This window comes from Populus nigra, chromosome 6 (genome assembly GCF_951802175.1).
Source record: "Populus nigra chromosome 6, ddPopNigr1.1, whole genome shotgun sequence".
Lineage (NCBI taxonomy): Eukaryota > Viridiplantae > Streptophyta > Magnoliopsida > Malpighiales > Salicaceae > Populus > Populus nigra.
Window position 1 is genome coordinate 6,325,230 of NC_084857.1, and position 27,787 is coordinate 6,353,016.

General features: G+C 35.0%; 5 protein-coding genes and 1 non-coding gene across 8 annotated transcripts; 3 read left to right on the top strand and 3 right to left on the bottom strand.

Annotated features, from left to right (window-relative positions):
• Positions 1-1,829: 1,829 nt before the first annotated feature.
• LOC133697590 (nuclear transport factor 2-like) lies at positions 1,830-7,591 on the bottom strand. 2 transcript variants are annotated; one of them, XM_062120243.1, is made up of 9 exons: positions 7,243-7,591; positions 5,293-5,480; positions 4,323-4,617; positions 3,906-4,243; positions 3,665-3,830; positions 3,441-3,562; positions 3,284-3,349; positions 2,362-2,413; positions 1,830-2,281 (listed from the first exon to the last, which is right to left on the bottom strand). In XM_062120243.1, the coding sequence occupies exons 2-9, from the start codon at positions 5,476-5,478 to the stop codon at positions 2,043-2,045; spliced, it is 1,464 nt and encodes a 487-aa protein (XP_061976227.1). In that variant the 5' UTR covers positions 5,479-5,480; positions 7,243-7,591; the 3' UTR covers positions 1,830-2,042. The 2 variants fall into 2 exon arrangements, with proteins under 2 accessions (XP_061976227.1, XP_061976228.1); XM_062120244.1 differs by having other exon boundaries at positions 1,830-2,278; positions 7,243-7,588.
• A 3,747-nt stretch (positions 7,592-11,338) lies between these two features.
• Positions 11,339-11,410, bottom strand: TRNAT-CGU (transfer RNA threonine (anticodon CGU)). Its single transcript has one exon. It is a non-coding gene; the product is annotated as a tRNA-Thr (tRNA).
• A 60-nt stretch (positions 11,411-11,470) lies between these two features.
• On the top strand, positions 11,471-17,662 carry LOC133696499 (uncharacterized). The gene is made up of 14 exons (XM_062118697.1): positions 11,471-11,641; positions 11,731-12,061; positions 12,171-12,364; positions 12,487-12,622; positions 13,299-13,562; positions 13,720-13,817; positions 14,074-14,188; positions 14,374-14,479; positions 15,186-15,279; positions 15,646-15,842; positions 16,321-16,420; positions 16,506-16,622; positions 16,821-16,877; positions 17,129-17,662. The coding sequence occupies exons 1-14, from the start codon at positions 11,558-11,560 to the stop codon at positions 17,228-17,230; spliced, it is 1,995 nt and encodes a 664-aa protein (XP_061974681.1). The 5' UTR covers positions 11,471-11,557; the 3' UTR covers positions 17,231-17,662.
• Positions 17,329-20,201, top strand: LOC133696642 (methylesterase 18-like). Its single transcript, XM_062118885.1, has 6 exons — positions 17,329-17,371; positions 17,892-17,966; positions 18,629-18,807; positions 19,428-19,656; positions 19,738-19,858; positions 20,108-20,201. Exons 1-6 carry the CDS (start codon positions 17,329-17,331, stop codon positions 20,199-20,201), a joined length of 741 nt encoding a protein of 246 aa, XP_061974869.1.
• A 1,709-nt stretch (positions 20,202-21,910) lies between these two features.
• LOC133697680 (protein SPIRAL1-like 1) lies at positions 21,911-24,427 on the top strand. 2 transcript variants are annotated; one of them, XM_062120403.1, is made up of 3 exons: positions 21,911-22,069; positions 22,824-23,092; positions 24,094-24,427. In XM_062120403.1, the coding sequence occupies exons 2-3, from the start codon at positions 22,832-22,834 to the stop codon at positions 24,172-24,174; spliced, it is 342 nt and encodes a 113-aa protein (XP_061976387.1). In that variant the 5' UTR covers positions 21,911-22,069; positions 22,824-22,831; the 3' UTR covers positions 24,175-24,427. The 2 variants fall into 2 exon arrangements, with proteins under 2 accessions (XP_061976387.1, XP_061976388.1); XM_062120404.1 differs by having other exon boundaries at positions 21,913-22,069; positions 22,829-23,092.
• Positions 24,428-25,179: 752 nt separating this feature from the next.
• Positions 25,180-27,442, bottom strand: LOC133696911 (ubiquinone biosynthesis protein COQ4 homolog, mitochondrial-like). Its single transcript, XM_062119207.1, has 2 exons — positions 26,612-27,442; positions 25,180-26,135 (listed from the first exon to the last, which is right to left on the bottom strand). The coding sequence occupies exons 1-2, from the start codon at positions 26,792-26,794 to the stop codon at positions 25,629-25,631; spliced, it is 690 nt and encodes a 229-aa protein (XP_061975191.1). The 5' UTR covers positions 26,795-27,442; the 3' UTR covers positions 25,180-25,628.
• Between the last annotated feature and the right edge of the window lie 345 nt (positions 27,443-27,787).

Here is a 27,787-nt window from a genome sequence, read left to right on the forward strand (position 1 = left end):
TTTTATAATTAAGGTTTTGTTTGGAATTGAGATTGAACTTATTTTTTTATTAAAATTTTAGAATAATTTCTTTAAAATAATTTTTTAATCCTTTTGATTGTTTTAATATAGTAATGTTAAAAGATAAATTTTTTAAAAATCAACTTTTACTATACTCTCAATTTATCCCTGAAAGTCAAAAAGCTATTTGCCTTGATGTGTCCAAAGAACAAGATTTTCATATTCCATTTATAGATTCATCAATAACTTAGGCTATCTATCTATTTTTTTTTTATTTCTAATTAAGAATACAAGGTGTTATATAACTTATAAATCATGGAATGTAACTATAATTGTTTTAAATAACAAAGACAGTAAGAAAATGACTAAATAAATTACGTGTGTATATATATATATGTGTGTGTGTGTGTGTATAAACACGAAAAAGATATATATATATATATATATATAAAAGGCCCACCAAATCACCAACATTAATAAATTTTAGTGGAGGGACATGTTTTCACACGCGCTTCCTCAGACGAAGGTAATTCTCACATCTGTTTATGCATGTGAGGAGTCAGGACATCCATTTATGAGGAAATAATAAAAATACCCCCCCAGTAACTAGAATTAATTCGTTCCATTCAGCCAAATAAATCGTTAGATACCCGGCTCTTGAATTTGATTGAACAACACCTTCGAAAGAGTCAAGAAATTCCATGATTACTGATTTAACAATGGAATCTTTTGACCAGGCCATTTAAGGAGAACATTATTATTGTTTTTTCGGGAATCCCTTGATCATTGGCTCCACCCTGGTCCACTTGTGTCTTCAAATCCTTGCAGTTGTTCTTTTTCCTCGTTCGTTTTTTTTCATATCAGATTAGTGTACCGATGAAACACATCGTCAAGACTTTTGGCAGTGATTGATTATATACAACTATGTCTTCTTCTTCTTCTTTTTTACAAATATTATATACGATAATCTTTGAAAAAAATGAGAAATTAAAAATTAGGTTTATTTGAAAGAATACTAGATCAGAAGAGCATATTTGAGAATGTTTGACGAATTCCCAGAAATGCTATCCACCAAAGGGTCGAAGTGGGGACACCGGGACAGGGACCAGATGACGTGGTTAATTCTCACCATTTATAGGAATCGTCATCTAATACAGAGAGTCACATGTTGGGTAAAAACATATCCAGATTATTCTAGAGAGATCAACAACGTGTTTGATTGGACATAAGTGGACAAAAGGGCAAGGAACAGATGATAAATTAAAAAAGAAAAAGGAAAAGGAACGGAAACGGCAGTATTCCAACCTTTTCCTGTTTGGATATGGAAGAGATAGAAGAAAAATCTTCATTTTAACTCGGGGAGAATGTCATTTGATAATCTTAACCTAAAAAAGACACCCAACCTTGCCTTTCACAGTACTGAAAACCATCCGAGGATCGAGGGTTTTAACCCTAACTTTCCCTTCCCTGCCCCTCAAAACCCGTAAACAAACAAAGTGTCAAGTATGGCAGCTATTGGAAGACAGCTGCCTCTGACCAGTGGATTGAAAGCGCCTCGGGATAGACACTGGTACTTGTACGAACAAAGAGAAACTAGCAGACAGCAGTTTCACCGAGTACTTCAGAAAGTAAATAATACAGGAGCAGCAGGAAGACGACGGAAACTCGATGGCACTAACAGAGATGGCATGAGCCTCCACGCTTCTATTTCTACTTCAATGAGCTCGAAGATTCATATGCTTCCTTTCAGATAACAATAGTGACATGTTTTTCTCGGAGGCACAAAAACTAAAGCATGGTGTAAAACCATATCATCAACACCAGAAAAATTCTTTGAAATAATTTCTTAAGAAATAATATCCCAAAGCATAAAAACCCTGCATAATCTGTTTTCATGATTCCTAGCAATTACTCAATTAACCTTGCCAAAATCTTAAGAGCGAAAAACTAAAATGCCTTGATCTATTTGCTCTAATATTTCCTATCTGGTTGTGAATCGGGAAAAAAAATGCAATAAACAAAATTCTAGCGAAAGAGATTGTCTAGTTATTCCCAGCCCGAGCTTGACGGGGACCTCTAGCTTCCCCATTTAGATAAACTTTCTTGTTAGCTTCTCCATTGCGTCCAGTGGTGCCCCAAGATTGACCAGAGACTGCACCCTGATTCTCAAAATCATTTCTGCCATAGCCATGGCCTCCATTTAAGTTTCCACGGCTCCTAAAATTGCCATTCCTAAAACCACCCTTTCTTGAAGGATACTTTTCACCACCATTTTTTGCTGCTAAAACATAATCAATTGTTATGCACTCTCCAACTGTTTGGACCAAACAAGACAAATAATGGATTAATAATTCAACTTACCATTCTTTCTCTCAATATGCGCTGTTCGAGTGCCAATCATGACAGTAGAGACCTGAAAAAGCACACAATCTCAGACTCGTGCAGAACAACAATATTGTAGCTTAACTTGAGTTAAAGTTTATATCTTGAAACAGGAAATCGAGTACGGAATAGCTGATAATGAGTACCCACAATAAATCATAGAAGAGGTGTTGTAACACCACCCCGAGATGGAGGGTTTCAAATTCAAAAAACCACTCGGGGGAGTCCTATAAATGGGGGCAGAGAAGAGAGAGAAATTTGCAGAATACAATAATGAACCAGATTTCAAACAAGTTGCCCATATACACGAAGTGCTGGCAGATAAACATCACTTGAACAATTAGGTTTAATGACATTATCTGAATGTGTCCACAAAAATTTTCCATCAACAGAGGAACGACAAAAGCATACAAGTGCTGAAAGTCAAAGGAACAAAGGTCTGTAGCCCATCCAAACACAGGCAAAGTTGTAGCGATGCAGGACAAGGGTAGAAATAAAAGAAAAAGGTAAAATGACACCTAGAATTCACTTGGCAACCCTTGAGACCGCAAGGGATGTTTCCTGAATCAAGATATCCACCTCTCAAGGTGAAACAGAGATTCTCAACTTCCATTCATCATTAAAGGTGCCACCATACAAGTGCTTTATCTAGCCCTGAAAAAGTTTAACTAAAATTGGAAATAAATGCTACTACCACAGAAGTTCCAAAGTGATAAAATCCTAATATTATAAATATTATAACAAGGGAACTAAATAACGATAAAATTATAGAATTAATGAAATTTAACTTGGAAATAATTCCGAGTACACCACCATGCAGTATTCAACTTTTAAGCAAACAGCCAGGGAACAAAAAACCAATAACTTTCAGCCAAAAAAAAAGTAAAATAAACAACAATACCTCAAGGGCCTTCTCCACAGAATCAGCTGATTCAAATTCCACAAAACCAAAACAGTTCTTTTCTTGCTGTATATAGATGAGCGACATAAACAAATAAATATAGTTTCAAAAAACAATTTTCAACACCCAATTTTACAAGAATAAACATGAGACTAACCTTATAACTTCTGACTTGCACACCATTAGGTTTAATAGGCCCAAATCTTGTAAAAGTCTGCACAAGCTGGTCAACAGTAGCATCCAGAGGCAAATTTGCAACAAATATGGAGTAACCCTCAACTGAAACAGGAAAAATGAGAAAAGCAGATAGGTGGTGAAAGAAAAGCTACGAAGCTCACTCCAGGTAAATACCCATATATACACTTCAAAAAAGATAAAAACCTGTAGCACTGTTGTTATTGATTTCCACAGAATTGTTGCTGGGAGGGCGAGAACCTGTTTGTTGAGAAGTGACCACAGGTGGTGCAGCTGTATGTGACTGTTTCACAGGTTTCACGGGTGATACCCTCTGTTGAAATGGTTGTGTTTTGAAATTCAATGCATTTGCCTGAAAAAAACCAAAAAAAATAAATCAATCATTTGAGTAACGATTCTCCTGTAAAACAAATGTAAATTTACTCACCACTGATGCATAGGACTTCTTGGGGGCATCCTCCTCCTGGACACTAGAAGCAACTGCCTCAGAAACTGGGTGAGCATCATTCTGAGGGGCAAAAACTTTCTCGACAACCACCTCCTTCTCATAAGTGGGAATCTCTCCATTGTCCAAAGGATGGCCGGATTCTTTAGCTTGATCGTCGTTCTGAGTGGTAACAACTTTCTCGACAACCACCTCCTTCTCATAAGTGGGAATCTCTCCATTGTCCAAAGGATGACCGGATTCTTTAGCTTGATCATCACCCTCCTCCAAAGTAGTAGACATATTGGCAGAGACAGAGTGATTAGGAAAGGAGGTTGGCTCTGTAATTACAAAACTACTAGTAAATATTTATGCATTAAAGTAAAAAAAGAAACAACGAAACCATACATGAACCCCTACCAGGACATGGGATAACAGGTGTAGCTGGAGCAATGTTGTCTTCATCACTAATTTTCTTATTCTCTGATTCTTCCATGTATCTAAAAATATCATTCAAAACATAATATCTCCTCCCATCATCTTGCGGGACCAAGAAAAATGCTTGTGTAAAGTTTTGTCTGGTACTGTCCTTTCCAGCAAAGAAACCAGTAACCAACACCATTACCCCATTCTCATAAGATTCCTGAGAATCAATAGTCTGTATCTCGACTACACAATTCTTATAGTCAAGAGAGAGGATCAATTTTTTAATCTCCTGCACCCAAAAAATTCCAAATTTCATTATCAGAGAAGGCCACAATTTCAAATAAAAAAACAGTTAAAACAAAGATAAACATTGGTGTAAGCAGGAAAACTTCAGCATCCAAGGTTCATCAACTCGAAACCAAAGTCCCAAATAAATCAAGATTTAAGTGATGAAATGCATAACAATTCTAGTTCTAAATTTGTTTTTGGAGGAAAAAAGATAGAACCAACCTTTTCTCATAGCACCAGTACTACATGAATTAATTTCTATGCCATGTTCGGTTTGTATAGGATTGGGGATGAAAAGAGATTTCAATTCCTCTCTTCATGTAATGCCATTTGATTCACAAAGAAATGGGAGTACTTGTACTCTAAGCAAGTTAAATTTCAATTCTTAGATAGTGTCGAGCCCCCATGACAATTGAGTTTAAGACTACTGAAAAAATTAAATGGGAATCTTATCGGGAATGGGAATCAAGATCGCATTCTCACACAGCACTCATTTCTAACCAAACAAAATATGAACTAAGGGGTAAGCTAGTGGAATAAAATCGATATGAAAAGAATAGCATTAGGGTGACTCAGTTTACAAGAATATTGCTGTTATTTCTTGCTGAGGAGTTATTTAACACAATAATAAACAATCTACACTCATAAACAATAACTTTTGTTACACAAAACTTACTTCTAAAGTTGAAATAGGAGACACTGAACCATCTGAGCCTGGCCTGCCAATCAAGCTCGCATCATTGTAAAAGTTATGAAGCAGCTCGGGAGACTTGGACAAGGTGTTGTAGTACTGCTCCGCAAAAGCATTCCCCACCACTTTTGGATCAAGTTTGACAGTAGATTCATCCACCTGCGTTGCCATCTCTGTAGGAATAGAGATATGTTATTCACTGTAGGAATAAAGATATATTATCCACTAATGAGGGTTTTATATTGAAGCCAGACAATAGTTACATAAAGATATAAATAAACAGAGAGTGATAAGTAAAGCAACTAACAAATAGGAAACTGAACATCAAAGAATATGAAGCATGATACTTGAAATCAGACATAAGGTCACCATTTTTTTTTTAAAAAAGGATAGCACGAACGTAGAGGCTTTGACTTCTTAATGGATGGAATTTGGATCAATGTGTTTTATGCTAAAATCCATTCACTTAAAAGGTCCAGATAGAGAGGCTAAGAGAAGAATGACCCATTATAAAAGCTCAACAAAAGTCAAAACCTATGGGGAGAGAATCTGGCAAAATACCAGGCCCAACTCTCTTGGGCTCAACCACAAGTTAGGCCCAAATACATGTGGGTCCGGAAAGATGTCAAATCCAACTTTCTTGAGCTCAACTATACGCTCAACCCAAGTGTCTCTAAACTAGAAGGATATTAGACTCAGCATCCTTAGGTCTAAGATCGTTCCAGATCTAAACATACGAAATGAAAATCTAGAGACATCATCTCCCTACACCCTAGCCGTGTAAAAAATCCTGTTAGAGCTAGATACATGTCAATCGATATTAATGTTGATTATAAAGGTTGATCTCATCGACATTAATGTTATGTACAAAATGACTTAAGATCACCTTCTATAAACACGTGATATTTCCATCAACATTAAAGCCGTGTAAAAAGACACTTACATCAACATTAATATTGATTAAAGGGACTTCCTCCCCACTTAAATGTGAAAAGAAAAAAGGTCGCTGACCCCTCGAACAAAAAGAAGAAAGTTCAATATACAAAAGTTATAAATATTCGCTGAACAACCCATGTAAAGGGTTCAAAATCTTCATTCTCTTACCATATATTCTTAGCATTTATCATACACGATCAAAAAAAGACTGTTTTGCAGAATCCAGACCTATGTCACTAACACTCTGGGCCCTCGTTTCTAGTGAATAGAAAATTGACATGAACGTGTGATCCTCCATAATCTAAAACGCTCAAAAACCCAGGTTTCCCAACATACTAATGAATAGAAAATAACAGATAATCTAAAAAAACAGATGAGGCTGCATAAGAGTATCAAACCCCATAACTAATGCTGAACCAATTTCATTATCTTGATATCTAAACCGTAAACCATATGCTTTAAGAGTATAGGGCTTGAAAGCAGAAAAACCAGTTTATTAAAAAATTGGGTCGAAAACAAGACAGAAGAAACATGATAACACCAACAGTAGCGTATGCGGTAACACTAATAAAAAAAAAACACGCAATGTTTCTGCATCTTCCAATAAAAAACCAATACTAACTTCTTCACAAACAAAGCTAAGATTTTACTACTTATGTTAGGCAAAAACAACAACGTTATCAGTGACCAAAAAAAACACAAAAGAATCAAACTTTACAGCTAAATCCAATCCAGCAACCAGAAAAACAGAAAAAACTAAAAATAACATACAAAAAAAATAAAAACAGTGGATCACGTCAAACTCTAACCACTCGCATAAAAAAAATCCCAGATCTAAATTAAAATAAAATAAAACACAGATCCAAAACCAATTTAACAATGCAATCCCTTAATTTAACAATCCTTCAGATTCAATCAATCAGTCAGTAGCAGATACTCCATGAACGAACAAAAACATCACAACCAATCAAACAAAAGCAAGATTAAGTAATGTCTAACCTCGTTAAAGCAGCAATAAACTCGCTCGCTCGCCGCCGGGAGAGATATTGAATAAATTTACTACTACACTAACCGTGCCCTTGCGGCGCTAAATAGTTATTATTACCAGTATAGAGAGAAGAAAAAAATAAGGCGCAGTGGTGCGGTTGCTAGTGAAGAAAGGTACAAACGACAGAAGATTTTTATACTACAACGAATAAAAGAAAATTTTGATTAATATAGAAAAGTACAGAACTGTACTTAGATTTCTCCCTCGACTTGTAATTCTCTATTTCTCTTCCTTCTCTTTTCTCTTGCGAACGAACTTGTGTGTGTGTGTGTGTGTTAACTGTTAACAACAAGTGAGATTGCGTGGAAGTTAAGGAGTGTGGTTTACACTTGCGGTTAGAGATTGATTGTTATTTTTTCATTTTTTCATTTTTTTTTTCCGGGAAGTGAATAAATAAGTAAGAAAATAATCTAGATTGCGGTGAAAAGCTGACATCCAGCATTTCCCCTGCCGTAACTGAGCACCCGTTTGCTCAAACAGAGGGAGGTTAAATTTTAATTTTTTATTATTATTTTGATATACTAAAATTAATAATAAAATTTTAAAAAATACAAAATATTATTTTTTATATATTTTTTAAAAAAGCCAGCTAACTTTCAAACCACCCGAAGCTGTCACCGATCGTTGTGCTATCAATTATGTCTGCGATGGAACTCTGAATACCAATTGAAACTCGCCACGTCACACGAGAAGGGAATGCACACAGACCACTGCGCTACTTGGTGATACATTCTAGGATGACAGCGACATGTCTTTTTTTAGAAAGACGGCCTAATCAAATATTACGAAGGTGTATTGTAGTATGTAGTTGTTGTCTTTCAAACCATATATTTTTTTTATAAATATATTAAAATATTTTTTTTAAAAATGTGTATTTTTAATATTATTATATTAAAAAAATTAAATTAAATTAAAATTTAAAGAAATACCATCACAGTTCTTTGATGATAATGATTATATTTGCAAGTACACTTAAAATTTCTACTGGAAAAATAATATACACTTGAAATTCAAAACTATTGATTATTTAATTTAGCATTCTGCCTGGATAATTGTCTCTGTGTTGCATCTTTCGTGGGAAGATCGATGATCTTTACATCAAGGCTGAGATTCTATGATAACGGTTCAACAATCCGAACCATGACACTCCTGGGATGTGGAACTGAAAGTGCCTGGCGGCAAGCGAGGATAACGTCCTTGTTGAGACCAAGGATGACAGCTCAAACTGCAGTTTGAGATTGGCCTTGTCTTTTATCTTCCATGTAAATGAATAATGTTAAATTATCTAGATTTGCAGTGAGACGACTGGCTACCACTAACTTTGTTAGAGGCTCGAAAAAATTATTATTTGCTTGAAGGATTTTTTTCATGTTTTGAATTATTCTTTTATATTTTCACATTATTTTAATGGATTGATGTTAAGAATAATTTTTAATAAATAAAATAAATTATTTTAATATATTTCTAGGTAAAAAATAAATTTAAAAACAACTTCTCTTGCGCTTTCAAAAAAAAAATAATCTCTAAACCGTTGGATATGTATGTATAAAAACGACAGTTGGATTCCTTAGATTGGAGATTAGAAACACTATTAATTATTTTAGTTTCTACTGGTTTTGAGTTTCTTAAATTATACAAACACACGTTCTGGAATAAGTGGTCAATTAATCAACTTTGACCGTGATAAGCATAGTTTTGAAATCTGATCTGACTCGACAAGTTGATTCGAAACTAAAATTGAGCCGGGTTGAAAAAATAAGGTAAGGAAAAATTTAGTATAACCCGGTGACTCAGTAAGATCCGGTTGCAATCTGTTGATTTTTAATTATTATTTTTATTAAAACGACATCGTTTTAATTTTTTAAAAAAATTGATCTGATCAATCTAATAATCTGATCAAAACCTGAAACTGAAACCCGAGTATTAAACTAGACGTCTAGAAACTATAGTGATAAGTGTCTGATTGATGGCATCAATCTTCAAGAGCCAACGAGGAGTTTCGGATTACTTCTATGCTACTAATAATTATGTTGACAGAGTTTATGGTGTTTCATGAACATTGAAGCACCTCAGTTTTTTTTTAAAAAAAAAAATTAATTCTACGCTGCTGAAAGACTTGATAAAGTTTGCAGTGCTTCGTTGTTAATTGAGTTGACAAAGTTGACGGTGCTTCACTTTATTTTTATGTACGAACAGTTAAGTACTTCATTTAAAAAAAAAACAAAAAAAAATATTTTTCTTTTTTAAAGAAATTCTACATGACAAAAAATTTTCCCCGAATTCATTCCTTAACACCTTACTAGTTTTAAATTAGTTATTATAATTTGTTTTTTCATAAGACTATCACAATCTTTGATACACATGGTGGTACTAAATTTACATCTATTTTTATTATTATATAATTAAATAAAAATAATATTTTTATTTTAAAAATTGTTTAAACCTGATAGAATCCCTGATTTAGATAATAGGTTTTGCAAATTAAGTCACGAAACTCGAATCGATCAAATATATTATTATTTTGATATTTTTTAAAAAATATTATCTTAAAAAAATAAAGTCAATCCACATTTAAATTGGTTGTGCAAGTTTTATTGGAACTCGTCAAGTCAACTAGATCATATAAAATCAACCTCCATGCATTTTAGTTTTAAGCTCATACGAGGCAGGGAGTCGGGTTAGGAGGTTTCAAGATTGATCTGCTAGGTCGATGTTTAAAAACAATGTCAAATAATTTCTTTTATTTTAATTTCAATTTTGGATTTTTTTATATAAGTTTCATCATTCAAAATTTGATTTATTTTAAAATAATATTTATAATTTTGTTTAAATTTGTTTTTTTATGAGATTGTCGCTATCTCAAATATCATTCAGATTGATCGAGGTAGATTGACGAGTTGGCATATAGTTGGTATTTAATTTTGCAATCATCTAAGTACAACATAGCTTATAGAAACAAAGTTGTTAAGTATGGTAAAGTCTATGATTTGTTACACAAGTTTGACGTGTTAAGTTACGAAACTTGAGTTAATATAATATACCGTCTTCTCGTTAATAAAAAAAAAATGTTACGTTGAAATTTTTTTACAAGCCAACCAATAATTTTTAACAATCATCTGGGTTATCTTTTGACTTGTTAGGTCAATCGGGTCACGTAAAGTCAACTTCCATACAAGTTAATTTTAAACTTATGCTGCCAAATAGTTTTTTTTTTTAAAAAAAATCATCTTTCATTTTTTTTTTCTTTCAATTGAATCGTTTTTATTTTTGTTTAGCCGATTTTATCTTTCAATATTTTGTTATTTTTAAACTTGTTTTTATAATTTATTTTGGTTTGTTTCTCACGGGTCATTACGGTCTCAAACAAACATCTTGTTTTTTTTATTAGTGTTTAATTTTGCAAGCATGTACCTTTTTATCGTATCATTAAGTAAGCAATAGTTTTTTTAAAAAATTATTAACCTGATGGAGTTCATGATTTGAGTCATGGGTTTAACCATAAAGCATGAATCTATTTAATGTTATTTTTTCAATAATAAAAAAAAGAGGTCATGTTGATATATTTTTTCAAGCCAAACAATGTTTTTAATAATCATTCGAGTTAATTTTGGACCTGTTAAATCAACCGGAGCATGTCAATATAACTCATGCATAATTTAATTTAAAAACTATGTTATACAAGAAGTCAAGTTGAGACTTTTTAAGATTGCCCCGCTGGATAAGTTCAATAACAATACCAAGAAAAAAATTTATGGCTTGAACATTTTTAATTTTTTTTTATTCAACTTATAGCATGACAAGAGCTAGAAAACTATTTTATTGTCATAAAAAAAAACACACGTATAAAACAAAAAAAAATAATTACATGTTTTACAAATGTTTATAATTTTAATGGAGCTAAAATAAGTAGAAATGAAAAGAAAATTAATTCTCCCCATTAAATAATTTTTTTTAAAGTTAAATTGAGTAAAAATTGGAATAAAAAAATCGAAATCGGAAGGATATCATTATCCGAGATTGATGCGAAAAGTGAAACAAAAATATTAGAGCTCCCAGCGAGGATCGAACTCGCGACCTTTCGCTTACGAAGCGAACGCACTACCACTATGCTATGGAAGCCTTCGCTAGTCAAAAAACCGAACTTTTAAACTCGATCGTACTTAAAAGAAACAAGAAAACTACAATCTCTTAAAACCCTCCAAAAGTCTTGTCTACAGAAGAACACCACTTCAGGCCACAGCAAGAGCAAAACAGCGAAAGAGAAAGATGTGTGGAATCGCCCTGATTGTGTCTGGGATTCGCATCGATTTATCATCATCCACCCTTCTCCAATCTCTTAATCCCGAGCCAGTAAGTAAAGTTCTCATAAATCAGTTTAATCCACAATACACACAATTAGTTTTATCTATTTAATCTACCTGTTTTTTTTGGTGCACCAGTTAGTTACAGTTTCCATAGATGATCTTAAAGCAGCTCTGCGGAGGCGAGGACCTGACAGCTTAGGCAGCAAGAAGATTATACTTCAGTATAATAAAAATTCGAGCTCTGTTGAGGACCGAGAATTGGTGTCCGTAGTAACTGACGACGCTGAAATAGAAAGCGACCAGTCGTTTTTGCAGAATTGCTCCAATGGCAAAGCTGGTAATTACAACCAACTAGGGAATTCTGTTGGCGAACTGCAATTTATCGGTGCCACATTGCAGCTGAGGGGACTGAATCCTATAATTCAGCCATTTGTTGACTCCTACGGGAATGTACTAATTTATAACGGTAAAATTTCTGACTTGTACACTATATTTTTTTTTCTCGATTTCTGTTATGTACGTTTTGTTTCGTAATTGTTTTAACTTGTGTCTAATTTAGTGTTGTAATTTTGAAGGTGAAATATTTGGAGGAATTCATGTGGAGAGTGATAGGAATGATGGTGAAGTCCTAATGCAAACTCTAGGAAATTGTTGCTCATGTGGTTCCAGTGGGCACACAGGCCCTTGCTCTGCTGCTGGACATGGGTGTAGTTCTGTTCCGAATGTTTTTTCAACTATCAAGGGGCCGTGGGCCATTATCTATTGGCAGGTAATTATGGGTATATGCTTGGTTTTGTTTTGATAGAGATTAAAGGAGGTACTGGTATTTCTTATATTTTTTTTTTGTTAATATTGTTTGAGCTGAAGTTAGCTTTAATTACTTGTGTACAGGAGAGTTCAAGAACCTTGTGGTTTGGTCGAGATGCATTTGGTAGGCGGAGCCTGGTTGTTCATTGGCCTACTGTGAAGGATTCTCGGTTTCTGCTATCTTCTGTATCGCCATTTTCTTCTGTTGATCAGAGTTCTGGTACATATAGCTTGGTAGAGCTTTACTCGTTCCCCTGGCTACATTTTCTTTTACTCTAGTTGGTGACTAGGTTATTTGCATGATTGGAAACAATATTTGCCATTAAAATGAGCATGTTTAGTTGATAAATTATCGTATGCAATGTAGATGGAATGATGATATTTCCTTGTCATCAATAGAATCAATTTCTTGAATGCTTGTTGTTCCCTCCGCATTTTCCACATTTTTTTCTTTAACTAGTTTGGCACTGCTCTTGTTTTTTTATTGCTTGGTGATTTGCACTACTGCGGTAAAACATTAAAATTTCTCATTTGTGTGCAATAGGCATTACTACCATTCTAAGTTCTGGGTAGGTTGCAAAATGCCTTGGCAATTATGCAAGCTGCGTACTTGGGCTACCACGAATCATTTCAGGTTGTTATCTACATCTTGAGGGGCTGATTGTTGTTTACTTGTGCAAGCAACAAAGCATATGTTTAAATAAGGCAATGCCTCCTCTGAGAGATTTTTTGCACCATTCTTGACCTCGTGTGTTTAAACATTTGTATCTCATTAAGCCCTTGCTGGAATTCTTTTCTACCTCCTTTTTTGGCAATAAGTTGTTTCTGCCATTCACCCAATTTCCGCAGACTATACTAAACTAATTAGCTATTTTAATAAGCGTCAATTGGTGCAGATTTTGAAGTTGAAAATGGAACTCACCACAATTTTTGGGAGGAGCTTTCATGTGGGATATACAGCTTATCAATGGATGCTTCAAAGCTGGATGGATATCTTATTGGTGAAGTAAAAAACCATGAATGGGGTAATGCCATGCTACTGGAACTGATTAAATGGGAGAGAGTTTCTTTCAATCCAAAACCCAACGAGTTACATGGGACTCTAGAGGGACAACATCACATGTATCCAGCTTCATCAGACATAATGACATTTGAATCAGGTTATAATCCTACCACGATATGTAATATATTTGTGTAAAAATTCCAAACTTCAGTTGCTAAATATTTTTATTTTGACTCATGAAGATGGATCTAATTTTAAACTTGATGGTTTTACTGTCATGAGACCGCTACTTATGATTTTTTTTAACTGTGTAGGGCCAAATCAAACAATGATTTCATTGCCTGCTCATAATGTGTTAAGTGCTCTAAGAAAATCTGTGATGCTGCGCGCTTCGCAACACAGAATCTTCGAGGTCAGAACTAAAATTGAATTGAATAGCTTTATTGTGGATTTATACTCTTGGAGAACTTACACTTTTATAATGTTTACATATAATGGGTGTTGTTTTAAGCGATTAAATCTCACACAATTTTCTTTTCTTTTCTGTTATATTCTAAATTCAATCAATGTAGAATGTATTGAACAAGCTATTTCTGGTATTCACAAATCTTACAAGAAGTAATTTATTTATGTTTTAATTGATAGAATTTTTTGGGTTGAATGCATAGGCAGGAAGATGTTATAGTAGACGAGAAGAACATGTTCCAGTGGCAGTCTTGTTTTCTGGTGGGCTTGATTCTATGATACTTGCTGCATTGTTGGATGAGTGTCTAGATCCCAGCTGTAAGTTGTCATACTAAGCTAGTGCCCTCGCTCATTTTTGCTTTTATTTCTACATCTTCAATTTTTGCACTACTGTTAACCCTTGCAACGCAGTTGACACTGGAACACTAAGAAAACCAGTGAAAATGTTATCTTGCGGATTCTTTTGTTGAGCTGATTCTCCATTCCAATTCCCTGTGTGGCAGATGGGATTGACTTACTTAATGTGAGCTTTGATGGTCAATCTGCTCCTGATAGAATCTCTGCCAAGGCAGGACTGAAGGAACTGAGAAGAATTGCACCACTGAGAAGGTACAGTATTAGATGTTTCTCTTTTGATGTAATATTCCATGTCTTGGTCTTGTAATGGGAAATTTTCTAGTTTTTTATAAAGATAGGTTAGAGCTACTGGAAATCCTAAACACATTCAGGTGCAGTTATTCAAAGGCACTAGCACTTTTTTGATGCTGTTGTGGAGAGGTTGATGCTATACTATGCATGGCAAATGGAGAATGAAATTCAAGCACTTACTGGAAAGTTCCAGTGGAAGGAAAAAACCTCTACAACTTGAATTGGAATCTTAAATAAGTTTGTGTTTCAAATCTCCATTAAGATTGAGTTTGGTGTGGGGAAAAAAAATTGGAGGGGAATGTTAAGGGGTTAAGAGTTAAGGATGAAGCATCAAGGGTGTAAAAAGAATTAAGGTGAAACTTTAAACGGTGTTTGGCACGAGTCAAATTTCAAATCAAATATAGTGTTTAAAGCATAAAATAGTAAATATTTGTGGATCCCAAGAGAGGGAACATGTATAACATCAAACCCCCCCCCCCCCCCCCCCCCAAACCCAAGGTTAATTTGACCTGGCTATGAATGCATCCTCTTGCTGATTAAATAATAGGGTATCCATTGATGACCGGGTCCAAGTTTGCTAACATGTTTTCGTTTTATTTTATTCGGAATGATGTTCCTTTTTTTTTGGAATTCTTTCTATTATAGTCACTGTCGACCAATGATGCAGGTGGAAGCTTGTAGAGATTGATTCAGACTTGTCGAAATTGACCTTGGAAATGAAGCACGTCATGTCACTTATTAACCCTGCAAACACGTATATGGTATCTGGTTTTATTTTACAAGTGCATGTTTATTAGAATTGGGTAATATGGTGCTCTGGTAGAATACATGGAGGCATTTAAATAGTTAGCTTATTATGTTGTTTACTAGAATTAACTTCGGAATTGTGAGCATTTTGTGATGTACATAAAATATGCATGTCATCGTTATTTCATCTAGTCCTTTCATTGGTGTGTGTATGGTATTGTTAATTTATTACTAGCAATAAACATTCTCCATCCATTTAAAAATAGAAATCACCATGCTAATTGATAATTTTAAAAGATGCCTCTTTCTGTCAGTGATGCTTCATTCTGTTAGTACGCATCCCTGTATATGTGAAGTTACACTGTGGCTTAATGCTTCAGGACCTGAACATAGGGGTTGCTTTGTGGTTGGCCGCAAGTGGTGATGGTTGGGTCTCTGAAAGACCTAGCAATAACAGTGACGAGAATCAACAACGCCTCAGGTACAAGTCCGAGGCTAGGATTGTCCTAGTTGGTTCGGGTGCTGATGAGCAGTGTGCTGGTTATGGAAGGCATAGAACAAAATATAGATGTGGCGGGTATGGTTTTAACATGTACATGCTAACTTGTGGGTGCTGTCATTCCTTAAGATTGTGTCTGCTTGTTCCATGTTCATGTTCTCAGCCTGTGTTGGTAGTTAGCACATTGTAATTTCATGTCCACATTGAAGTGTGTTGTGTTACTCTGAAGTCTGAAGTTACAATTATGAACTCTGCATCCTGTGAAGTAAAACTCTGTTGTTTTTTTGTCTTGTTTCCTTTTGTAAATGCATTCAATTCTATCATATGAACAACTGCTAAGCTCAAGTTTCATGATGCTTTCTAGGCTGTGATTAGAATAGGTGAGTTTTTACCGAAGTGATTTGTATAGTACTCCTTTGGATACACCTTTTGCTTGATGCAGAAATACCTTTAATCAACCAAGTCTCTGTTTCAAGAGACTGTAAATCAATACAAAATCACCAGTGTTCATGTGTGCATTTGTAGTCTCTCTTATAATTTGATGTGCTGTCAACAGTTGGCATGGGCTTAATGAGGAAATGAAGTTGGATATGCAGAGAATATGGAAACGAAATATGGGGAGAGATGACAGATGCATTGCTGATAATGGAAAGGAGGTACCACCAACATTTCGAGATGCATCACCCTTTGTCTACTATACTTGTTCTCACGTATTAACAAGCATCTAATTTCTTTCATCAGGCTAGATTTCCTTTCTTGGATGAAGATGTCATTAGGGTGCTTCTTGACATCCCTTTGTGGGAGGTTACTAACCTGGATCAACCTAGTGGAACAGGTGATAAGAAGATCCTCAGGGAGGTCAGTGCTATCTGTTATTACTTATTCTTTTGTTCTTTTTTCTCTCTCTAACTTTTCTTAAGAGTTAAGACAACCTCCTAGGTTTACCTGTTCTTGGAACTGTTAGTCAAACAATCCCTGCTCACCAGGGTTCATCAATTTGTTATTTTATGTGACCGATGCTGATCAGATTTTTATTGCTCCTCATGTGTCTTGAAGGTGGCACAAATGCTTGGTTTACATGAGGCAGCTGTTCTCCCTAAAAGAGCAATCCAGGTTTGTGTTATTCAAGTTGCTTCTATTTAAGTCAGCTTTGCATGCCTGATCCATGAATAGGATGGATATTATGATAGGATTAAATGCATTTACAAAAGGAAAAAAGGAACGCAGGTCCGGAGATCATGGACTATCTTTAACTACCTAGATGTAACTCACAGCTACCGTGTTTGTTACTGTTCATGTGAAGCTCTACTTCTATCCATTTAGTTTGATTATTAATTCAATATAATGTCTTGCAACTGCTTTAGTTTGGTTCAAGAATTGCAAGGGAATCAAATCGAAAAAACTTTGGAAGTAATCGTGCAGCAAACCAAGCATCTGCAGGAAGTGTAGTGATTAACAGGTCGTGATAATGTACCATCATACTTTGTACCTCAAACCTGGATGACTCACCCCAGGGCAGGTCTTCCTCTCTGGCCCTTAAATGCCGACCTGCATTTTTCTGGATATGGAATCTGGTCACACCAGATCTGACAATGGATGGCGTGTTGGTGAGCCAGAAAGCATTTTTCCAGTATACATAGCAGCTACCTAGCCCCAATGGCATCAGATCAGAGTGCATCAAAGTTTTATGAACATGTGCTGTTGATGTTCTAATGTAATCTATTTTTTAGAAGAATGGGCCATTGTAATTGATTTTCTATTGTATTGTTTTAGGTTTTTTTTTTGGATATCATTTATTTTCACTGGGTCAGTAATGGGCTTCTGGATTTTGACAATGTAATCGTTTACATTATACATGTTTTTTTTTTTTAAAAAATTCCAAACACACCCTTACGTTATTGGGCACAAAGTTTTGAACTCGAGATTCATCAAGGTTACGGTTGTAGGACATGTTTTATAAAGTAATACATTTGTATAAGTTCTACTCACAGTGTCCTGGTGTGGCCTTGCACTTAAATGAACAGCTTTTCTTTTCATGAAGAATAATTGTTCGATTGATCTGCAATTTGGAGGCTAGAATAGTTTGGAAGTTCTGAGCAACTGATTGAATTCCTCATTGCATCGTAGTTTTCAAGCAGGAGCGTCCGATTGGCAAGCCATGTCTGTGGAGACTTGAGCTCCGGTCATGTTGGTGGATTTCTGGTGAGAAATCAGACAACTAGCAAATGCTCCTTTAAGTTTATTTAAGAGGGTTTGTTGTCCTCCTCGTGGATGTTAGCCAGCCTGTATCATGCGAGTATTTTACTGGGTCGTGCATGCTTGATAGATTCTCAACGAATTTAATTGCTTACGTGAGTGGCTTCATGATCCTAAAGAAATATATCATGGGAAAGTTATGTTTAGTTACATGTATTTAGCTTAAAAATAAAATTAATATTTTTAATGTATTTTTAATAATTTTAATATATTGATATAAAAATATATATATTTTAGTAGGTGTTTAGAGAGTGTAGGAATGCGGTGACAATTGCAGTTTAAAATGTTTTTTATTTAAAAATATATTAATATTTATTTATTTAAAATTATTTTTGACATCATGACATTAAAAAATATAAAAATATTATTTTGAAATAAAAAAGTTGAAATGACCATCTATTTTCTTGGATAACCTTTTAATTTGGGGGGGGTTTATATAGTGTTTTAGTTTTTAAAGATTTATATAATTATTAATTTTTTAATTTATAAAATTAATTAAGATATAGTTTCTTCGGATATTTATATTAATAAAATAATAAAAAAAAGGGTGAAATAGCGAGTAAGAAAAAACGTCTCTAAACATGGCTTAAACCTTTCGACTGTGTTAGCCTCTTTCAATCGAAGAGCTGGCCTCTTGTCTTCACTCTCTTCTTCGGAGGGCAAAAAGGAAAAGGCAGTGAGCTTTGATGACCAGGCTTCTCATTTGATATCAGAACAAGCTCTTTGGGTACCCTTCTCCAGGTTCAAAGAAGCATGGTTTTACAAGGAGTTCAAGTTCCAGGCCACGGTATCTCATTCTGACTCTCTGTTAATAAGGTCTAACCAGGTTCTTGGTGGCTGATGCAAATTTTTATCAGTAGTTCCAGTAGATTTTTCTTATGATTTTAGTTTTAAAACATAAGCTTAACACAGCAAACATGTTTTGAATGATAATAAGCCCTTCACTGATTATTCTTTTTTGCTTATTTCTCGACTCCCTGCATTCTTAGGAATAGTGCAGTACTGGTTAATTACTGGGTTCGCCAAATGCGAAGTCTTGTTTACTCACATGAACCTGCCCTAGCATTAACCCGGGGGGCCTTCTCTACTAAAAAGTTTGAGTCAAATATTCATATCAGATCATCATCCTTGAAGACATACAAGCATCTCCTCATTTTTTACCATTTTTTTTGCCTTTGAATTCAAAACATCATTCTAACAATAAAATCTAACTGGTCAATTCATACCGGGCTGAATCATGTTCTATATGATATAGAATCACTGTTACTATTATGAAAGCAGTTGGTTGGAATGAGTCCCTTACCACACTTTACTCTTTTTAGCGATAAGATTACTGTAGGGTTGGACTTTAAAATTTCAGAATCACTTTCTACTAATTATACTGACTATTCATCTCTTACTTGGTAGGATCTTGAATCCAATTACCATGTTGTCCTTGTCCATGGAGGTGGTTTCGGTGCTTGGTGTTGGTATAAAACTATTTCCCTTCTGCTGGAAGCTGACTTTAAAGTTTATGAAGTAGACTTAACAGGTTCTAGCATCCATTATTCTGATACAAACAGCGTTAGAAATCTAGCCGAATATGTAAAGCCACTTTCTGATATTTCAGACATGCTTGGTGAAGGGGACAGGGTTTGTGCTCTCCCTTTTCAATAAAGATGATTGATGATATATTTGAGGTACTTCTATAATTAAGTTCTTCTCTCGAAAAATGCAGGTGATTCCGGCGGTGCCTGTATCTCATGTGTGATGGAGTCGTTTCCATCTAAAGCTGTTGTTTTTATTGCTGCAATAATGCAGTCCAATGGCAGAGTGCCCCTGGTATATTTTCTCAACAGGTTTGCCCACCATTTCCATCTTATACGTGATTTGGAAAAGGCAAAGCATAAAGGATAACATTAAACTAATCAAACCACGTAATTCTGGTCCATTGAAAATGGTGGCAGCATAATTCGTTCCTTTACATCCTCTGACTCCAAAGCGATATATGCACTTTTCGGGCCTTTCTTCTTTATTCGCTTGTCCTTGACTGCTCCATCTTGCTGTCTTACCCTGAACCTCTTTTGGACATGAAAATAAAAACGCAGCATTGCATCATACTGTGCAACAATGGTGGAAGAAGCTGTCGAGAATATAAAGCTAGCAGTTAGTGCAAGCCAGAACCAGGACCCGTGTTCTTGAACGGTGTGTTGGCTGGTTCATTTATGTAAATGTGGTGGAAGTTAACCAACCAAAAAATGGTTCAAGAACATGTGCATGATGCATATGCCATTAATCCTTCCCCATGTCTAATATATTGAAGCCCCCTTGGCTACTTTTTGTCACCGTCAACTCGTGTGTAGTGGTCGGTGAATGCTCGATGGAGGGAGCAAGTTTCCTGTTTTCAGGTGTTGTAAATTTCTCCCTTCCTTGCCCTCAGCACCCCCATAAACAAATCACACGAGGACCCAATTAACCTTCTTCCTTTTTCTTTTTTTTTCCTTTTGTATTTATGAAATTTTAATCAGTATAACTTTTCTATGAAAATATATTTTTAAATAAAATTAATTTTTTAAATAGAAAAATTACTATGATTTTCAGTGTGGTTATTGTTGACAACCTATAAATCTTTTTTTTAATTTGATAGCATATTTAAGAATGCTTATCTTTTTGTTTGTAGATGCTTTTTAAAAGTATTTTTAATGTAAAAAAATATTAAATTAATTTTTTTAGTGTTTTATGATGGTATTAATGTCAAAAATAAAAAATAAATTAAAATTTTTTCTTATATATTTTCAAATAAAAAACTATTTTAAAAGGTATTTTATATTATAATAATCAGGTTATCATTAAGCACATCCAATTTATCTGCATTTTGATAACCAATATTTAGTAATATGAATAATATATTATAATAACAACAACATAAAAAATAGTGTTTTATAAATAAACCTAGATAATAAAAATAAAAAAATTTAACAACTTTTTTGGAATGTAATATCTATTTATACAAAAAAAAGGAAATAAATCAAACCCTAAGAAGAATATCAATAATGTCAAAGTTTTGTATGAATTCAAAATTTAACATTTACTAGGTTTTGTTTTGTGTTTGATTTAGAAGATTTTATATATTTATCATGAAATACAAAATTAATGAAGTGAATAACAATTAAAAAATTGAGAATAGCACAAACATTCAATTTTTTCTTTTTTATTCATGTTTTTTCCCCCAATCATCAAAGAAATGTCTGTTTATAATATAATAATATTAAAAAAGAAAAACCATTTCTTTAAATTTCGAGCTAAGTGCGTGCACGTAGCACTCTCATATATAATTTAATAAATCCTTTGACAAATAATAGATATCTACAAACAGCCTGTTTGAAAATATAATTATAATTATTTTTTAAAATATTTTTTATTTATAAATATATTAAAATGATATTTTTTTATTTTTAAAAAATTATTTTTGATAATAATATATTAAAATAATTTGAAAACACTGAAAATAATATTAATTTAAAATATAAAAAATTTAAAAAAGTTTAAAATTTTAAAAATATTTTTTAAATATAAAAATAAACAGGGATAAAATTATTAATTTGGAGTGTGATGGATGACAACAATTTACCAGCTCATTAGCAAAACCAGAAACAAAAGCGAAATATTTATTTTTTTGGCAGTCTTTATTTTTATATCAAGACTGGTTTTTTAATTGGACATACAAAAAATTAGTAATTATATTAAAATGATTGAAACTCTTGAGTTAATCAAGTTTTAGCATCAAATTTTTTAAAAATGTAAAGATTATTCCTACATCAGGAAATTAAAAAAGAAAAAAGAAAAAAGCAGGCCCATGAATTTTAAAATTCGTTATATTCGTTCAAAAATTGAAAGCTCTACTACTATTTTTTCCCCGAAATAAATATTTATCCAAAGTCTATAAATAGACAACGGTCACCTATCGCTTTCTTTACCTCACTTCCTCAGCAGTTACCATTACTATTTGAATTGAGCCGCGGCTCCTATATCTCTCTCTCTTCGCAGATCAGATCCAGATCCCTCAAAAGGTAGTTCTACGAAACCCTGAGTCTTTAGATCTCAGATTCACATGCAAAATCGATGCTGCCAATTTCTTCCTTCTAACCACTCGCTCTGTGACGTGACGTGACGTTTTTCTTCACTTTTTTTGTGATTCGATGATGATTGACTTGTTTTGTTAAGATCTGCTGTTCTTTTCTCCTTTTGATTCAGGCATTTCGCTTGTTTTTGCTGGCTTCTGTATCACTGTTTATATATAAAATTAAAGTTAGGTGTTGTTATATCTAGGTTGATATGATTGTAGTTGTGATATAAATCACCAAGCATTTTTTTGTAGTTTCATAATGTATTTATGAATTTTGTCTCTTGTATGTATGCATGTATTTGTGATCATGTTTGTTATGATGTGGGTGTTGGCGAGCTATCTAGGAATGGATTGAAAGGGGGTGCTATCCCTATTGTGTTACCCAAGGATACAAATAGAAAGCATAAATAAACTATTTTTTTTATTAAAAAAAACATGATGTTTGTTAAATAGAGTGATGGTGAGCTTGTTGATTTCAAACGGCTATTCAGAAATTGGTTGACGGGTCTGTAGATCTTTTAAGTTGCCAAGCCGTGATTAGAGTAGTTTGTGTGATTTCTGAGTGTTAAATGCAGGTAATTAATCATGTTTCTATTCATCCTTATTGTGACTCATGCCGTTTCATTTCCATTAGTTTATTTGTTTGTTATCTTCATTCTTTCCTGGAAGACATGTTTTAATTTTTGTGCTATGTAAAGTTCAGAATATGGGTCGTGGAGTTAGCGCTGGTGGAGGACAGAGTTCATTGGGCTATCTGTTTGGGAGTGGAGAGGCTCCAAAACCAAGCACAAACAATGCCCAAGCTGCTCCAAGCGAGGTCCAGCCTGCAAACAATCCACCTCCTCCTAAACCTGCTGCGGCCCCTCAGCCAGCTGAAATTAACAGGGAGTTTCCTGCTGGTATCAACAGTACTTCCACAAACAACTATTTGAGGGCAGATGGTCAGAACGCTGGCAATTTCATCACGGTATGATTCCGGAAACCTTTGCTCTTGGAGCAGTTTTTATCAATTATCCATGCTGATTTTAGGCGGATACAACTTGCTCAGATTCACGACATGCCACAGTTCTTCTCTGTGACAAATTAGCATGCCTGATTAGTTCTTTACAAGATTCACTTGTCTTTTGGAAATGGATATGCATTATCTTGTGAGTGACTACGAACTGTGTGGCAGAGGGATGCGCATAAATACATATGGAAGAATGCCATTATCTTTGTAACTATCAAACTGCATTTTTGTCGCCTAAGAAGTATGAAGTGCCATTGGTTGTTTTAGGTTCTGGGTCTCATTCCAATAGGGTGAAATTTTTGTGGTTTCTAGCGTTCTTCAGATGCCTCTGGGAGTCGGAGTACCTCTCCAGTGATTGGAGATATGGCTCCTAATCTTAGCCCTGGGCGAATTAAGGCTTATGAAAGCAGCTGTGTGTCTCAACATCTCCCTGAATGTACATGGGTTATGTTATGATGGGTAACTAGATACTGCTCATGGTTTATGATGGACTAGGCTTGGGAACCCTCTCATTCAAGCTGTCGCTGAGAAATGTGGGCCCAAGAAGCAGCTAGATGGATCGTACAGTGCCAGTTAGCCATTTGTTTTGAGGTGTGGGGATAAATTCCTAGAGCCAAGGGGATGGGCTGGAACTACTTTCAATTATGCTCTTGGCATTCTGTATTCTCAATTTACATGTTTCCAAGCGATGTCAGCATAGTATTCTCATGGTTTCATCTGAACAAGGTTCAATAGATACATTATAAAAGTTGAAAGACGGCGGACTTGGAACTACATGAATGCTATTTCTAAATCATTCAAAGTGCTCTATAAACTGTTTCTGGAAGTTGCTTTAAACAGCCAATAAGCTACTTGTTTAATTGTTTTAACATAACCTGCTTAATTGTGTTTTGTGAGAGACAAATGTTTGTTTCTTGAAGTTGTTTTTATCATCCTAAGAACTTTGTTTCTTGGTTCAGGATCGACCTTCAACCAAGGTCCATGCTGCTCCTGGTGGTGGATCTTCTCTGGGATACCTCTTTGGTGGTGGTAGCAATTGACGCATGCAATCATGTCTTCATACGGAGTTCTGTTTGTTGATCTTTGTGAACCTTAGTTTGAATGAAGCCATGCTTTCATCTTCAATATGATCCATGACAATTTGTTGGATCATGTGGTGTAATATCTTCTGTGTTCTCTTTGTTGTTTCAACATTTCAATCACGATCGTGGGATTTAGATGCCTGGGCATCTGTTAAAAATCGTGTGGATATTTTCTGATACATATAGCATCCGAACAATATGTTGTTTCTAATAGCATTGCCAATGCTTTTTTTTTTTTCCCTTCAATTATTCTTTCCTCGCCCCTTTTTATTCCTTGTTAATAGGGCAGTGTCAACGTGTTTGCTGTCTTTGGGTCTGTTTGTCTGTAATTTCCTTGAAAAGTTCACCCTCCGTGAATCATGCCAAACAAGAAAATTATTCCGTCCATCACTTCTCATCCATTCCCCATCATCTGTCTTTCCTACCATCCCTCCTAACAAAACTGATCCTTGTGCTGGGAGGAGGGGTATGGATTTTGCAGTGAACTAGTGGAATGACTCTCAAGTAATTGTGCCTTTCTTGTGCCTATTACTAATTGCCCATATCGATTATAGATGAGAAGGAGAGCACTGAGTCGAGAGCAGTCGGCATTATTTAGCCCATTTTATGCAATGGAAGACTACTGCCGCTCGTGGACAAGGAGGACAAAAGGTGTCAAAATGCTCACTGTTTGATTTTTGTTTGTTTTTTGTAACGACTGTTTGAGATTACAAGGCAAAAATTAGAAAATCTCGCTCCCCTCCCAGGCTCGCAGTGCTTATTGCCATTGAAACAAGGTAAGATAACCCACTCCCTCATAAATGCAGTCATCAAAATTTATCCTCATAAATTTTAAAATACTCAGCATCCCAGGTTCGCAGTGCTTATTCCCAGATCTCTTTTATTATTTTTTGACGATTCTCAAGGAAAAACACGATCTTCATATAATATTCAATAGCTAAATCTATCATAAAGACCTTTCAGTTCGTGGTAGAAATCGGAAAAAATAAATAATTTGCATGTTGGGCTCAGAATTTTAAAATACAAACATGACCTAAAACGCAATAACTAACATGAGATAACCGATCCATGTTTGAACCGAATTTTTTTTCTATGGCTTGAAATCCATAAAAATCCAAGCATGAATTCAGTTGATAACAACACCCCTGTTCTCATATTATGTTGCAATTGTGTTTGGTCAAGAAAAGGTGCTTTTCTAGGGCTTTCACTTGCCTAAGAAAGCCCGATCTTGATATAATCAGAAACCCTGTTCTACGATGTTTAAAGGTGTACTCTTCGAGCTTTATGAACGAAGAAGAAGATGCAAGTTAGGGGAACAAAAGGATGTTCACAAGCTTTTCGCTGCTGGAAGTTTGCAAGCGAATCTCGTTTTTACCATCCAAAAAAACTCCTTTTGTACATCTTCTCACATGTCAAGGCACATCTTGATTAGGGGCAGCAGGAGCAGGAGTTATCCCCCATTTTCTGCGGACATCTTCCAAATCCTCGTGAAAGTGCTTCTCATAATACACACACATGAGATCTGTGCTCTGCAAGCCAGCCCGAACGGCCCATGGGAAGTAGTGCTGGAAGAAAGATTTCCTCTGCTTCTCAGTAAATCTAGCTGTGCCTCCAACAACAGACATCAGGCACATTGGCAGGTACATTTGCTCGAATTCAATCAACTTGAGAGCTGACTCGCCAATCAAGTTGGTGGGCAACCCAAAAAGGGTGTGCCAGAAATCATGAACCTCGCGAGCCCGCATGGCAACATATGCCAATTCTTCCGTTTCCATGAATCGCGCTGGTGGACGGTCATCTGGGGAAAAGTTCCTGGATCCCATGAAGCTTGCATAGGCAGCACCAAATGTATTGGCTGGCAAATCCCAAGCATGCCCCACTTGAGCAGATATGACACGAGGTCTCTCCAAGAGAAGTGCCTATCAACACGGTAAAAAGGAAGGGTTGGTTTATTTTTAATGAATGACATGAATTTCAATCATCAGGCGTCTGTGTTTGAAGAGTCCATATGAAAGTAATCGCAATCTTAGCCAAAGAGAGATGTATTAAAAAAGAAGAAGAAAGAAATCCAAATCTAGAGTTATTTTTCACTCATGACATGCTTCGCAAAAAGCTTGCTTTCAAAACGAATTCGCTTTGATATTGCATGATAAATTTAGAGCCCGCAGCTCCCGTCAAAATTTCAGTTTGATGATATTATTTGGCATCATAAAAAATACCCAAGATTCATAATTCACAACGTAATAAGACTGGATAAGGACTGCTGCATATTATGTAATGCATTCAGGATAATAAATAATTCAGTCATACCAAACTACTACTACTGTTACGACCACCACCCAGGAAATGGATGATGCATGAAATCAAAGGGAGATAGAGAGAGAGAGAGACCCACTCTTCCTTCCGGGCTCTTCTTCATTCTTTCGACAACTCTTTCAAAAGCATGTTTTCCAGTTGTTTCTCCAAGGGCCGCTATCAAATCCGCTCTTCGTGGATTTAACAACGCACCCACCGCGGAACCAACAGCAACGGCCGCCTGTTGCCGCCCGTTCAGCTGGATTCCTCCTCCTCCTATCATTCCTTGCTCAACAACAGAGGGTACCTATAATTAATGACAAAAGGGGAATTTTCTCCAAGTTTCTAGTCACAGTTGAATTGAATCTAGATTTATTTTAGATTTACATGCATAAAAGGAGAGCGGAAGAAGAAACGATAAAATAATAATAATAAAAAAAAAAAAGGCGAGGGAAGGCGTGACCAAATATGAGGGAGAATGGGAGAGGGGGTTGGCCTGCTTGGATTTCTTAGAAGTACAAAACAGACGAGAAATTTTCCGATGATATTAAGCTATAACCAGTGATATTTTATATTATTAAAATATATGCCACATCATCAACTCTTGTAACCAACCAATCTCTTCGATTCCTTCTCTTTTATCCTCCCTCTCCCACACAGATTTAAAAACCTCTCTCTCAACGTTGCTTTCTCTCTCAACTTCACCATTCCAGAGCTACAAACCACTGTTTTTGCCTCCCTCTTGACTTCATTACCAAAGCCCACGATTTCAATTTCACGAGTGCTTTTGTGGGAGGAGCCATTTTATTGCAAGGTCAATTGGTTTACGCTTTGAATTCTCTGTTGTTGAATGTGAGGGTGAATGGGTTTAGAAGAGAGAATATTGAATCAACACCCCAAGTGCTGCTGAAAGAAAGAGGAGCCTTTTTCAGCAAGAACTTTGATATTCAAAAGACTGTAACACCGTGAACTATTTATATATATAGTAAGGTTTTTCATTTAGTTCCGTTTTATTTGAAATAACCGAAACATTTTATATCAATTTAAAATATAAAACAAAACAAAATAATTTTTATTTATTTTAATTTTTAATCTATTCTAAATTTTTCAGCTAAATTTTAATCGGAACATTCCGGTTTCATTTTATATGTTTCGTTCCGTTATTGAAAAGCTGTTGAATCAAATTGAACCTTATTCAATTTAATTAATCAAATCACCTAAATATAAAAAGTTCTTTTTCATTACTATTTTTAATAACAATGATATTAATAATAAT

What these genes read in the sequence shown, in the direction of transcription:
- LOC133697590 (XM_062120243.1), bottom strand. Translation starts at nt 5,478, where the DNA reads ATGGCAACGCAGGTGGATGAATCTACTGTCAAACTTGATCCAAAAGTG. An exon ending in ACCTGTTATCCCATGTCCTG is followed by an intron (nt 4,244 to 4,322) that starts GTAGGGGTTCAT and finishes TTGTAATTACAG; the next exon opens with AGCCAACCTCCTTTCCTAAT. An exon ending in AGAAGTCCTATGCATCAGTG is followed by an intron (nt 3,831 to 3,905) that starts GTGAGTAAATTT and finishes GGTTTTTTTCAG; the next exon opens with GCAAATGCATTGAATTTCAA.
- LOC133697680 (XM_062120403.1), top strand. Translation starts at nt 22,832, where the DNA reads ATGGGTCGTGGAGTTAGCGCTGGTGGAGGACAGAGTTCATTGGGCTAT. An exon ending in ACGCTGGCAATTTCATCACG is followed by an intron (nt 23,093 to 24,093) that starts GTATGATTCCGG and finishes TTCTTGGTTCAG; the next exon opens with GATCGACCTTCAACCAAGGT.
- LOC133696911 (XM_062119207.1), bottom strand. Translation starts at nt 26,794, where the DNA reads ATGATAGGAGGAGGAGGAATCCAGCTGAACGGGCGGCAACAGGCGGCC. An exon ending in AGAAGAGCCCGGAAGGAAGA is followed by an intron (nt 26,136 to 26,611) that starts GTGGGTCTCTCT and finishes CCGTGTTGATAG; the next exon opens with GCACTTCTCTTGGAGAGACC.
- LOC133696499 (XM_062118697.1), top strand. Translation starts at nt 11,558, where the DNA reads ATGTGTGGAATCGCCCTGATTGTGTCTGGGATTCGCATCGATTTATCA. An exon ending in TGAGTGTCTAGATCCCAGCT is followed by an intron (nt 14,189 to 14,373) that starts GTAAGTTGTCAT and finishes CCTGTGTGGCAG; the next exon opens with ATGGGATTGACTTACTTAAT. An exon ending in ATAAGAAGATCCTCAGGGAG is followed by an intron (nt 16,623 to 16,820) that starts GTCAGTGCTATC and finishes TGTGTCTTGAAG; the next exon opens with GTGGCACAAATGCTTGGTTT.
- LOC133696642 (XM_062118885.1), top strand. Translation starts at nt 17,329, where the DNA reads ATGGAATCTGGTCACACCAGATCTGACAATGGATGGCGTGTTG. An exon ending in AGTTCAAGTTCCAGGCCACG is followed by an intron (nt 18,808 to 19,427) that starts GTATCTCATTCT and finishes CTTACTTGGTAG; the next exon opens with GATCTTGAATCCAATTACCA. An exon ending in CTGGTATATTTTCTCAACAG is followed by an intron (nt 19,859 to 20,107) that starts GTTTGCCCACCA and finishes ATAAAAACGCAG; the next exon opens with CATTGCATCATACTGTGCAA.